This window comes from Histoplasma capsulatum, genomic scaffold (assembly GCF_000149585.1).
Source record: "Histoplasma capsulatum NAm1 scaffold_4 genomic scaffold, whole genome shotgun sequence".
NCBI lineage: Eukaryota > Fungi > Ascomycota > Eurotiomycetes > Onygenales > Ajellomycetaceae > Histoplasma > Histoplasma mississippiense.
This window is the reverse complement of record NW_001813979.1, coordinates 2,842,903-2,856,394: the sequence shown is the minus strand read 5'-3', so window position 1 is coordinate 2,856,394 and position 13,492 is coordinate 2,842,903. Positions and strand designations below refer to the sequence as shown.

Sequence of the window (13,492 nt, the reverse complement as noted above, 5' to 3'; positions counted from 1 at the left end):
GGAGAGAAAAAGTGAAAGGGAGCAGAAATGATATGAAAATGGGGGTTTGTAATAAACTTTACCAAGTCCCGAAAGCAATCTATTGAAAAATGAAATGGTGTTTGAAAAAGAAAATAATAAAAAAGGAAAAGGAAGACGACAAGAACAAGCACAATCACAAGCACAAGCACAAGCACAAGAACAAGGACAAGGACAAGTTGGAGCCAAAACGAAAACGAGAAACGCCTTAGGGAGACAACCTGGAAAACACAAACGCCGGTTGTTTCTACATCGCCACTATGAGACTTCTATCTTGAAAATTTTTGGTTGGGTTGGTTGGATTGAGTTGGATGGGGCAAGTTTGAGGAAAAGGTGCAAACGGCTTGACGGCTTCCCACCATCTTCACTTTCTTTTCCCTCCTATTCAGTTCACCTGCATCTGCCTTTCCACAGTACGGTCAAGAATGCCTAAATTTTGCCAAAGAATCAAAAGTAGATGGAACATCAACGCAGCATAAACTGGGAAAGGATGAAAATCAGAGGATATAAAGGAGATTTGTCGACTCAAGAGAGAGGGAAACAAGACGGATATCTGGGAAAATTGAATAGGGTCATTATTTCATCCAACCCGCTCACCCCCAAAAAAGAGGCACCAGAAGAGGAACCAAATCAGCTCTTATGTAGCTTCTTCACCCGTACAGCGCCCTCATACAGAACCCTATCAATAGCTGCGGCAACCGTTAGAGTTCCTCCAATAACTGCACACACGCCAGTCAGGAAGCCGGAGAAGGACTTGGTTCGTGCTTCGCGGTTGATCACCTTCATGGGCGAAATGTCGTAGTTGACAAACACACCGGGAATACCGCCTTGTGAATGCAAGCGCTCCTTGTGACCCTCTGCCGAGTCATCGCCGCCGTCCACCGACCGTTTGTGCGAAGTGACCGAGTACTGGTGTGTTTCAATGCTTCCGTATGAGCCAAAACTGAGGCCTTGTTTCCCCAGGGGTGCGTTCTTGGAGTACTTAGAGTGTGCTGAACTGGACGCGTCGGGATCCCATCCAAGCGGTAGGTAACTTGTAGACACCACTTTTACGAAGTATATGAAGTTAAATCTGGGATTAGTTGTATGTTGTTCAGTATTGTCCAGTGGATTAGTATGATGATTGTCAGTCCATTTCCAGCGGCTGGAAAGCTCTTCGGGTAGTTGGGGTCCGAAGCGCAAGTAATGGACTCTATGGCCCATATTATGCTGTACAGGTGTATGATAGTAATTGTCAAGGTCGTGGGCGTGAAGGTTGCCGTTTGTGAAGCTGCGACCAGGTGCAATATGGAAATTACCGACAACTTTGTTAACGCGGATCACTCCTTCAACGCGGCACCCTTCCTTTCTCTGAGCATCTAGGTTGGCGCTATATCCTTCTTTCTCGCATTGCTCGACATTTTCTCCCCGTCCGAAGGCCCAGCCTTTCGCTGCATATGCATCTCTAACTTCCTCGCATGTATTACAGCACCCAGGCTTTTTCGCATTGGATGGTGGGGTTGCTCCATAACACTGACCGCAGTAATCTGGGTCGACATCCGTTCCCTTGTTTGTTTGAGAGTGCCTACATGGTGTATCTTATTAGCATGTAATTTTAGATTCACGAACCAGACACAGGAGACATGCACTCACAATTGAAGAGCAGTAATATCGAGGACCCGGCCTCCTTCCTCAACTGAACTGAGGCGTACTTTGTTGACACCGTGGATGACCCCTGTCTGATACTCGCCGGAAATATCCATGACATCCAAAGTGAGGAGCTCACAAGGTAGATTTGGGAAAGTCACGTTTAAGTGAATTTCCATTCTCTCCCCTAATATGAAAGGTTTAGCTCTGCACAGACTTCTTCCACGAAAGGTAACATACCTCTCCCCTTATCAACAACCAACTCTGGCAACACCACTATTCGTCTATACTCTGACCATTCACCCCATATCAGGAAGAAGATAACGAACAGTGCACTTATTGTGACAACGCCCCCTAATCTAGTACGTATCCGCGCATCCTCGACAGTTTTTGTGAAAGCGTCTAGTCGCGCAAATCGTGACTTGGGAGGCATTGTATCGGGATCTATGGGATTATACGCATTCGAGGGAGCAGGTCGTGATCTAGTAGTTTCAAGAGAAATATCCCGAAGTATATTAAGCTTCGCACGTTCGACAGGCTCCAACGAGCGCCAGAATCCCGCATACCAACCGTGAAAAGCAAAGGCCACCTTGAAGTGAAGTCATCAGCTGATTGGCCAGATATGGATAGTTGCCACTTTCTTCAGATTTGCTTCATCACGTGATTGAGCTTAAATTTATCAGCAAGGGCTGCTTTTGAGCCTCTTTGACAGAGCAAAATCTCCTCGCTCCCTGTTTGTTAAATCGCCATATTCGACCCATCTACATTCTAGCGTTAACAGATAGTTATTTTATCTCAACATTAGCCTTCCCTTGAGCTTGGACTCTCTCTTTTGAAAACCATTACCGCTCCTCTTTTGTCATCGCATGCTGTCTGCCTCCTTCGAGGGGCACCCCTCCTCGTAATCTTCCCTCTCCACAACACTGCTCGACATACTGCAGCCTTTACACAATGAATAGCTCAAAAACCCCCAAAGGGCCCCGTAGCCGTACCGGAACACCAGATCGCGGAGGCATCCGCAAACGAGGGGCCCCTCCCCGGACCGATCGGGATGGTGACCTGGATATGGACGGTGGTGCGTCTGGAAGAGGACGCGGGACAAGAGGTCGTGGGCGTAGCGACCCTGGGCGCTGGGCTGCTCCGAGAGCTGGGGGGTTGAACCAAGGGAGGGAACCGGGAAGGCTAGCCAACAAAGAAAAAACCTTGGATGCACTGGAAAAGGCTATCTTCAGCAACGCATCTTCTCAGGCGAATGTTGGACATGGTCGCCCACAGACTCAGAGCAAAGGGTTGGTTCAAGTGATCGTGCGCGGATGGAAGCGTAGCAAAGCGGCTTTTAATCCCGATGGCGGTCTTGAAAGCCTCGTCATGTTCCTTGAAAGAAAAGCTCAACCCCCCAAAAAGCAAGGTACTGCGGCCCATTCACGATTTAAAATTTCCAAGGTATGTGCAACATCACATTCTAGCGGTCACCGACGTATTCGCAGAAACGCCTTCCCTGGGCTGTTTACACTCTCGCGCCGAATACTCCAGATCGACGATTGAGACATCGTCTAAATATGTCGTACAACCGTTGGATACTTCCGGTTTCAAGGTTATTAAGCCTTGCTAACGTTAACTAGTCACGAATCGAAGGGGATGCTTTAATTATATCACTTCGTCCGGAACTAGTGGCATGTGTTTTACAGATCAATGGTACTAGCTTTGCGGGCGAGAAACTTACTATTGAAGAATACCGCAATCCCGATGTCAACAATACAGAAAAGCAACCACTGTCACAAACCGCGCTCGATACAAAGGCTAGAATGACAGAATTTTTGAAGAAGAGATACTCTGAGTCAGGGAAGCTCTTAAACCTTTCACAGCTTGGCACTGATCCAGATCTTCTTGCCATGGGCATGTTCAACACCACTTCGACAGAGTCTAAATTTTTCCCAGCTCTCATGAAAATATGCGAACTTACATTCGATTCTCCGGACAAACGAAGAGAACTTTTCCAGAGCGTTACCCTGGCTCAGAATAAACTTCTTAATGTTTCCTCCGTTACCACGCTGTCGCAAACATTCCCAGCTCTCAAAAATCTCGATTTATCGAACAATCAATTCAAGGATATCCAATCACTACTTGCATGGAGGTGGAAATTTAGAGAACTTGAATTTCTCGACCTTACCGGAAACCCAATCAGTTCCGAAGCAAATTTCAAAGAAACTATGCTCAAATGGTATCCCAGACTCAGGACGCTAAATAATATAACGGTCCGGACGGCGGAAGAAATAGCTGTCCAGCGGAAAAACCCGATCCCGATTCAACCTGCTAGTTTTCAAGATGAATCCCAGATTGGTGAAAATTTCGTGAAAGCCTTTTTCACCGGATTCGACAACGATCGGAACGACCTAGTAAATGGAATATATGACGGCAAGTCGACATTTTCTCTAAGCGTAAGTTTCATGGCTCCACGAGGCGTGCGAGCAAATAATGTTTCAGGATGGGATTCGTACATCAAGAAAAGCAGAAATCTTCTGAGGGTTACCTATTTTCCTTCGCGAATGGCTCGTACCTTTGTCGGTTCTGAAAAGATCCGCGAAGTGTGGAACTCTTTGCCGAAAACTAGACATCCTGATGTTCTTGCAAACCCGCAAGATTGGCTAATAGAATGCCATCCCATCCCTGGTCTTCCCGACCCCACCAACCAGAGCGCCACGGGCGTTGGTGGTCTCCTTATAACCGTCCATGGTAAATTCGAGGAATTCGAGGTCACAACTAGAAACAAGACGCAAATGCGGAGTTTCGATCGTACCTTCATCCTTGGGCCAGGAGGTGGAGTTGGCGGTCTACGAGTTTTTAACGACCTGCTCTGTTTGAGGACATTTGGCGGATCCGAAGCGTTTGTTCCAGAGACGGAACAACCCTCTACGAACTCTGCCATTCCACTACCTACGCAGACAGCTATTCCGACTCCGATCACTACCCAGATCCCAAATCCTATAATGACGCCGATCCCCACCAACCAACGGGTTCACCCAGAAGCAAAAGATGGGTTCGGATTACCAATACCTGGAAAATCAGAAGAACAGGTCCGGAAAGAACAGATTGTTATGGAAACCAGCTTCCGAACAAAAATGACGTTAGCATATTCAGAGATGGCTTTATCTGGCAACAACTGGGACATGGAAGCAGCGTTGATAAATTTCGAAGAATTGAAGGTGAGTCGCATCCACGTATTGTACCTCGTTTAATATGGACTTGGCCTAATAAGAATAACTCTTGCAGGCGCAGGGAAAGCTCCCTCCGGATGCCTTTTTGCCTGGAGTATAATTACAACGGATTCGTTTTTTAGCACAACTTGGGCGGAGGTTGTGGTATTTCAAATCGGCCCGAGCAGTGCTTATTGGTTTCCGCACATTATTTACTAGAGAGAGATGGAGGTTGTTTGAGGGTTCCAAGAAGTGGTTATAGACGAGGGATACAACTGCTGAGGAGAGTACTTCTCTTTAGGCCAGCAGCTGGCTTAATTTTACTGTGAAACATGTTTACCGTTTGCTTCCCTTTCTATGTCTGATTCATATATAACTTTCTTCAAGTTTCTATCCTAAAAGGGCTACGATGATACAAAGGATTTCATTTGTTTATTTTGGATGTTTGTTTTGATGGAGGCTTAAATAGAAACCCAACTTACTGGAGTCTCTAGGCATGATTGTGTGAGACTATAGAAAGCTAAGGAACAAGATACCAATTTCAAAGTACCATAACTACGGCGTACATTTATAGTCTTATCAAGCGGAAACGCAACGGCAGACCCGATTTCAACATCACGTGATTTTTCTTATGACCTCGATTGTAAGCAACCCATAATCGCAAAACTCAGCGGACAACTGATTTATATCGACCGTCCTTAATATAATTTGACATACACATAGCAGTACCTGCTACCAGCGTGGGCCGCATTATGTGGCTGGGTGTGACGTCCAATTCATTGGGATGTCACCCACCATCGCCCTCATGACTGAGAACGGCATGTCCAATCCCGATCCACTGGATGGAGGCAAGCTCGCAATTTCTCCTGGAATCTCATATATCGAGCTGACAATGATTTCTGTAGTCGACTACGATCCTATAGATCACCTCAATGCCATCTTCTCCCATCCGTCTGCTCTCTCATCCGTGTACAGAACATCCGATGCGCTCCAAACATACCAAGATGAGCTTGACAGTGACATTGCTTCACTTGTCGAACGACAAGCCGCATCCAATGCGGAAAGCGTACAGCGAGTGCAAACAGCAAAAGTAGACATGGCCGAATTATTTAAGAAGATTGATGACGTTCGTGAGCGCGCTTTAAAGACAGAACAAGCCATCACCGAGATGACAGCGGAGATCAAACAGCTGGATAATGCAAAGAAGAACTTAACTCTGTCGATGACGGCATTGAAGAGATTGCAAATGCTTACTACTGCGTACGAACAATTGAAAGCGTTGAGCAAATCGAGGCAATATCGCGACTGTGCGCAGCTACTTGCGGCGGTGATCCAACTTATGGCGCACTTCAAATCCTATCGATCCATCGACCAGATTGCTACGTTGAGCCGTAACGTGGCTGATATCCAACGAGAACTACTCGAGCAGGTTTGCGAAGATTTCGAGATTATATTTGCGAAGGGGGAGATCCCACAGAGAAAGAGTGTGCTGGTCGAAGGATGTTTGGTTATGGAAGTCTTCGGGGATATGGCAAAGTCAAGATTAATGACATGGTATTGCAATACACAGTTAAGGGAATATCGCCAAGTGTTTCGAGGCAATGAGGAAGCAGGATCTTTGGATAATATTTCGAGAAGGTATTCTTGGTTCAGAAGAATGCTAAAGACATATGATGAAGAGCATGGGTCGATATTTCCGCCTTCCTGGAAAGTCGGTGAAAGCTTAGCAAATGTGTTCTGTGAGGGGACGCGGGAAGATTTCAAAGGAATTCTCTCCCGGTCACTTCGGAGTGGACAAACATTAGACGTTAACCTTCTCCTTTCTTGTATGCAAGAAACCCTCGATTTCGAACAATTCCTTGATCGGAGGTTCAGCTCTCAATCTCGTGCGTCTTCTGATACATTCACATCGATCGAATCTCCCGCATTTGGCCAGTCGATATCTAAAGCGTTTGAGCCGTACCTTAGCATATGGATTGAAGCTCAGGACAAGCAGCTATCAGCCCTGATACCGAAATATCGACAACAACCAATAAAGCCTCCAGATGAGGAGTTTACGTCCCGCCTAGTTATTCCTTCTTCTACCGACCTTTTCACCTTTTATCGGCAGTCTCTCGCACAGTGTGCCAAATTATCCACTGGCTCTAGTTTATCAGAGCTTTCGAAGCTATTTGCAAAATATTTGGATCAATATGCTCAGCAAGTGCTTCTGTATTTTGTCACTGAACGCGCAAGTGGGCAGACTCCCTCCAAAACTCCATCCTTAGAAGACCTTATACTAGTACTAAACACAGCCGATTACTGTTACTCGACATGCAACCAGCTCGAAGATAAAATTAAAGGTCGGATTGAGGAGAACTTCAAGCAAAGTATCGACCTACAGAGCCAGGCCGATGCTTTTATGGGCATTGCCAGTTCGGCTGTGCGTGGGCTGGTCCGAAATGTCGAGGTTGAATTAGAGCCATCGTGGAAAGAAATGCGGAATACGACGTGGAACAAATTGGAAACCGTCAGCGACCAGAGCTCCTTTGTTGCGGTACTATTGAACAGCGCCAAATCCAAATCCGAGGAAATCCTGAAAATGTTGCATAAACAGCAATATGCGCGAGCATTTGCTGATAATTTTGTGGAACACCTCTCAAGCACCTACATAGCCAATATTTTCCAGTGCAAGCCCGTGTCAGAGACTGGTGCTGAACAAGTAGGATCATGTTTTCGTAAATTTATCCACGAAACTTCTCCCCGCTAACAACCATCACAGATGCTCCTTGACGCTTACACAATAAAAAGTGCAATCGCCAATCTTCTTTCCCCGCCACCAGCCGGATTTACCAAGCGACTAAACACGTCCTTCCAAAAAGTCGACCTTCTCCTGAAAACTCTCCAAGTCCGAGCTACCCCACCTGAAGCCCTTGTGCAGGCTTACCTCATTCACATCGCTGACCGAAGCGATGCAAACTTCCGTAGGATCCTTGAAGTCAAAGGAATCCGAAGCAAACAGGAACAAAACCAGCTCAGTGAGGTGTTTCAAGTCCCCAAATCCTCTGACGGTCATGCATCCAACTTACAACCAAGCAATCCTCTATTCACCCAATTGCATCCTCCCACATCATCATCGTCATCCACCACGGTCCCCACGGCAACTGTATCCCAAGGCCTGGGTCTGAGCAACCTAGGCGGAGTTGGCGGCTCCTCACTCGCAACTGGCGCTCTTCCAGCTCGATTCGATGCCTCGAGCCTCGGTTCTGCAATCATATCCGCAGCCAGAGATGGGGTTGACAGACTGGGCAGTCCTCTTGTTGGTGGCCCTGGAGCCGGTGGGCCCGGAATTTCCGCAGCCAACTCCCCACCAGGCTCGGCCACTCCGGTGGTCGGTTTAGGCGCCAGCCTAGGACAACGTGGGGATGGTATAGAGAGTACCGGACTAGGGTCAACGAACCTTAATGAGAATCTTAAAAATATTGGGAAATTCTTTCGGAGGGATTTGGGTGGGCTAGGTGGACGGTTCGGGAAGAGTGGAGATGAAAGTGGGGGAAAGTAGATGGGGAAACAAGAGAATGAACCTTTCTTGGGAATATATTGACTATGTTGTTACTCTGAATACATGTGGGCGATAAGGGAATCGGTCGGTTGAAGATTGGGAGAGGACGTAGCTTGTCTCGCTCGAGCTGTTCTTATATATACCAGTGATACCTAAGGTGCAAATTGGTCTATTGATGTATTGCTAACTCCAACCACCACCGCGCCGGACACGTCCCGCCACCCTCCCCCCGAACGCACCTCATAGCGTTCCCAGAACTCGATACACCTTTGGACGTGATGTAAACAAACCCTGCACCACCATATTTGCCAATTCCGGCTCTCCAGTTAGCTCTCCAACTTGGTAGGTCACATACGGAACAGAGTCAAGTCAGAGGAAGAAATTTATTTCACATTAATTTTTTTGCGGTTAATTTACCCCCAGTAGCTCTGTTGGGAAGCAGGCGTGGTCTGACCTTGTTTGAATTCAAAACGCGAAAAGATTTTATTTAATTCGTGCATAAATAAGAGACCTTTTTTCAGATGCCTACACAAGATTATAAACACTTGCCAACTTTCTGGCATAAGCAGAGGAGACAGATCAAGATTAGAAATACTTAGACACAACTACGAGCTTCGTTCACTGGGAAAATAAAAATTTACGAAAGATCGAGCGGGGTCGATCCGGACGGCGGAGAATACATAATTCGAGAGTAGAAACTAAAAGTCTGATTTGAATTAGTTTCTGGAGTCAAATAGAACACGGGGATACGAGAAGCAAGGTGTTGAAGAGCGAGGCGTCATTAAAAAATTAGAGTGTTGTTGCTATTTAGTTGATCTTCATGGAATAATCGGGGTTAAAAAGATTTAATCATTCGCCAGGGACAAGGGGGCCTGGCATTTATATGGCCAGGAAAATGTGCGTGGATCGGACCAAAAAAAGGGGGGAGAAAGGAGAAAGTTTGGATGTACGTACTACTTTAGTCGGGAACTGGCGCGGATCCCGTTGTAGGTGTGATCTATGGTGCGTTGGATTATATAATTTGACAACAGAAAAATACACATCAAATTCGACGCTCGCGTTGGTAGGCGAGCTTGGCTCAGTTTGTTTATTGTTTTTATGCAGTTTTGCATTTGATCTAGTGCGCAAGACATAACGGCCATAGATATGCTACATTCATTTGCATTAATATCTCGGAATAGAATCAACGCCATGTTGCGTTTAACCGAAAAGGTCACCAAACCCTAGAGGCGGCAGTTAGTATAAGTGCTGTGGGAAATTCAAGTAAGGAGTGTCCAGAAGTCCCGGATGGGGATTTTCATACCTCCTTCATCTTCGCTTTCCTCAGCCTCCGACTCCTCCTTGGCAGCCTCCTTTGTCTCTTCTCCCTTTGCAGCTTCGGCAGCAGGGGCGGCAGCAGCATAGGCCTCAGGGTTGGCAATGCGATCCTTGAGCTCTTCGATCTCGCTCCATCCGTATTCCGTCTCGAGCGCAATCGCAATCATGTTCTTGTAAGAGTTGACAACCGAATGCATGACGGATGGCAGGGTGGGGAAGTTTGTGGCCAGAGATATGGTGGTGATGGTCCGGATGGCAGACTGGAGGCTGGACAACAGCTGCTCCTCACCAACGTCCAAAACATCGGGGCTGAAGGTCTGGCCGTCATCGTAGATCTGAGCCACAGTCATACCGTAGGTAAACGGAGAGATGTTCAGCATGTTGAGGAGCGTGGCTTCGGAAGCACCGACTTTCGAGCCAGCCTCAACGAGCTTCAGATCAGTGGTAATTTCAATGGTACCACGAGCAATCTTGGTAGGGACACCGAGAGCCTGGAAAAAAGAGGTTTTACCGGGTTCCATGCCGGTGTTCCCAGCGGGGACATAGACATCCAAAGGAGCGATGGCACCGGCACGAGCAGGGGCAGCAATCCTGTTTGAAAGCACCTTCTGTCTGACCTCTTTCAAGTCAGCGTTGGTGAAAATGAAACCTATATTACCCCTGACGTGAGGCAAAAGACGCTCATATTCCGGGTTATCTGCGACGAAGCCTTTGATGGCACGGCGAACCTAATTTGAGATCAATTGTTATCAATCAACATCCCGGAACGGCCATCGACGCTTGTTTGGCATACCATGGTGTTCTTTCCCATGAGGACAACGGCCTCGCCTCTCAGGCTGAGGCGGATTTCGTGCATCTGCTGGGAGCTGACATTGTCGACAGTGACGATGAGGACCGAGCGGTACTCATCAAGCAGCGCCTTCAGCTTATCGAAGTAAGCGGCTTTGTTCGCGGACCTGCCCCCCATGTCTTCTTATTGGGATGAAGATAGGATGTTTAAGGGCGAGGTAAGTATCGTGGAGGAAATTGGAGTGTTGACACGGAGGATGGTTGTGGTTGTGATTTTTCCAAAGATTATTGTCGAGATTTTTGCTTGTGGATTCGGCTAACTAGGGCCAAGATTAGATCACGTGAACATTCGCCTCCGTAGTTTTTTTGAGAGTCCTCCATATTTTACATAAATCTTGCTTAAAATGACATCGTTGTTCACGGTGAGCTCTGAAGGGCCCCGAACTTGCCAAGACTCACTTTCATTGGCTCAAATGGATTAATCTGATTCGCAACATCAGAAAATTGTATCTGGTGTGATGAGCCCTGAAACATATGTTCTCCGTGAGAGATCGATTCCCAAATCATGCCTTTCCAGCATCCCTTCCAGTGCATCCAGTGGCTGGGGGATTGCGCTCCGGGGGCTCCAAACTTCCTTGTGGGAGCTGCTGGACCAAGAATATATGTGTTAGATGGCAGAACGGGGCATTCGCTCTGCGTCTGGCCCTTGAACAACGAGCCACAGGCCAAAGCTGCAAATGCAAAGAATGCAGACTCCCATAGTAAGGGTGACGCTGAAGGCAGTGAACCTCCCGAGAAAAGGCGGAAACTTTCACCAGAAGCCTCACAAGATATTGTCAGTGCTGAAGAAAGTAAGGTACAGGGGGCTAAAGTCAATGGATCTATGAAAGCGCAAGACTCGAGATTGGCATGGGAGACGATCCCAATTGTGACAGCCTCAAAATCGGGGAAACACATCGTTGTAGTTTCTGCAGAAGATAAGTGTATACGAGTCTTTGCGGTGAACTCGAACGGGGCTCTCTCCCAATTAAGCGAACGGTAAATATCAGTCTCTTAGAAAACCCCAGAATATGAGAAAAAATCTGTCAATTGTCCTGACGCAATTCTAGATGTATGCCCAAACGACCATGTGCAGTTGTACTGTCGAGTGACGAATCTACCATTCTATGTGGAGATAAATTTGGAGATGTCTACTCTCTTCCAATTTTCCCAACAGAAAACCACAAACCACCTCCCAAGAAAAGCGCGCAGCTTTCACAGCCCCTTCAGCCATCTGCTTCCGTACTCACAGTCCATACGAAACGCAATCTACAAGCCCTCGAGCAGCAGCTCAGAGTGGGCGCGAAGATTCCAACGGAGAAGACTGGCCCTACATTCGAGCTCAAGCTACTTCTAGGGCATGTGTCTATGCTCACTGACATCGCATTCGTGGATTTGTGCATCGATCCTGAATCCGCAGTTTCTCGCCCTTATATAATAACTGCGGATCGAGATGAGCATATTCGGGTCTCTAGGGGCCCCCCTCAGTGTCACATAATTCAAACCTACTGCTTAGGCCATACTGCATTTGTGAGCAGATTATGTATCCTGCCATGGAACACGTCGACTTTGATATCGGGCGGGGGGGATGATTATATTCTGGCTTGGCGTTGGGCGGAAGGGAAACTTATGCAAAAAATTCCAATTCCCGTAGATGGTATCGTCATGGCATCAAACGAAGACGCCACCGCAACAGCAGATAGGCTATCTCCACCAGAAATTGCCGTAAGCGGAATATATGCGATGTCCTTTTCAGACGATTTTTCCATGAGAGTGAAAGCTCCCGGTGTGGTTCTCGTAACGCTAGAAGGGTAGGCAATCCAAACCGAAATTTGATACCTGTAATGGGCATTAATAAGCTAACTTTTTTCTGCGCTAGGATGCCAAAACTCTTTCCTTTCAGTTTTAGTCCTGACGGCAAGATTGTCGCGCAGAATCCCGTGCATCTTTCAGGGAATGCCCTCGGGGTCACGTCTATCGATAACAAGGGCAACATCGTTGTATCGGTAGACAATGTACACGAGCCTGGATCGACAACGGAGCAGCGAAAACCATCAGATGCCCCGCAACAGCTTATTCAAGTGTTTTCGGTAATGTGGGAACAAGAAACCTTCCATTGGAAGGAAGTTGATAGCGACATGGCGAAGGAGATCAGCAATCATGGTACATTTCAGTTAGCCACTTCTGAAAATGAAAAGGAGGCCAAAAGAAATGCGCAAGCAATTGCATCTTCGTTGTACAGTGTTGGAAATCTTCGAAAATGGGTGAAGGAGGGAGACGAATGAAATTTCAAGGCATTCATAGGATATGAGCACCGTTTTTATAGCTTTGCGTACAGTACATCTGTAGTATCTACGGAGATCAAATTAAGGGTTTAGAAATTTTGAAACATAGGAACCTGATTCTCTCAATTAACCATCGTCCAAACATGAATAAGATGGACAAAAGTGGATAAGTATAAAAAATGAAAATAAAAAAATAAAAATAAAAATAAAAATAAAAATATTCGATGCGGGACAATGAGTAACACTTAAAAAAAATCTCCCAAGTCTCCAGACTCCGCAACTTGCCCGGAACTAATTTCGTCAATAGTTTACTTTTCTGATCTTTTCGCAAGCACGAACTCCACAGTCAACATGTCGCATCAATTTGAACCCCTTAAAAACGATCTTCTGCTAAGGGCCGCTCGAGGTATATTTGCTCTCTGAAATCCTTTCCTTTGGCCCACCAGCTAATTAATGTTGTGATTTGTAGGCGAAAAGGTTGAACGTCCACCAATATGGGTTATGCGACAAGGTATGATACTCCTACTTACCCCACGTTTTCCTCCCAAGTTCTCGAACTCGCAGCCTTTATACCCATTCAGAGAGAAAATAAAATAGAAAAACGATAAGCCAATTCAAATTGGAAATAATCAAATGATGCAAAAAAACACTCTAAAAAGAGTTCCACTTCCAACTTACAACAG

The 13,492-nt window shown here is 46.6% G+C and overlaps 4 protein-coding genes across 4 annotated transcripts; 2 read left to right on the top strand and 2 right to left on the bottom strand.

Moving 5' to 3' along the window:
- Positions 1-648: 648 nt before the first annotated feature.
- HCAG_04858 (conserved hypothetical protein) lies at positions 649-2,077 on the bottom strand (the record flags this gene model as incomplete). Its single annotated transcript, XM_001540968.1, has 3 exons — positions 649-1,582; positions 1,651-1,831; positions 1,885-2,077. 3 exons carry the CDS (start codon positions 2,075-2,077, stop codon positions 649-651), a joined length of 1,308 nt encoding a protein of 435 aa, XP_001541018.1.
- Positions 2,078-2,595: 518 nt separating this feature from the next.
- On the top strand, positions 2,596-7,587 carry HCAG_04857 (conserved hypothetical protein; the record flags this gene model as incomplete). The annotated part of the gene is made up of 6 exons (XM_001540967.1): positions 2,596-2,719; positions 2,840-3,087; positions 3,267-4,082; positions 4,149-4,847; positions 5,413-5,481; positions 5,578-7,587. The coding sequence occupies 6 exons, from the start codon at positions 2,596-2,598 to the stop codon at positions 7,585-7,587; spliced, it is 3,966 nt and encodes a 1,321-aa protein (XP_001541017.1).
- A 1,992-nt stretch (positions 7,588-9,579) lies between these two features.
- On the bottom strand, positions 9,580-10,663 carry HCAG_04856 (60S acidic ribosomal protein P0; the record flags this gene model as incomplete). The annotated part of the gene is made up of 3 exons (XM_001540966.1): positions 9,580-9,602; positions 9,683-10,424; positions 10,490-10,663. The coding sequence occupies 3 exons, from the start codon at positions 10,661-10,663 to the stop codon at positions 9,580-9,582; spliced, it is 939 nt and encodes a 312-aa protein (XP_001541016.1).
- Positions 10,664-11,050: 387 nt separating this feature from the next.
- HCAG_04855 (predicted protein) lies at positions 11,051-13,417 on the top strand (the record flags this gene model as incomplete). The annotated part of the gene is made up of 6 exons (XM_001540965.1): positions 11,051-11,523; positions 11,595-12,335; positions 12,428-12,687; positions 13,117-13,215; positions 13,279-13,320; positions 13,374-13,417. The coding sequence occupies 6 exons, from the start codon at positions 11,051-11,053 to the stop codon at positions 13,415-13,417; spliced, it is 1,659 nt and encodes a 552-aa protein (XP_001541015.1).
- Between the last annotated feature and the right edge of the window lie 75 nt (positions 13,418-13,492).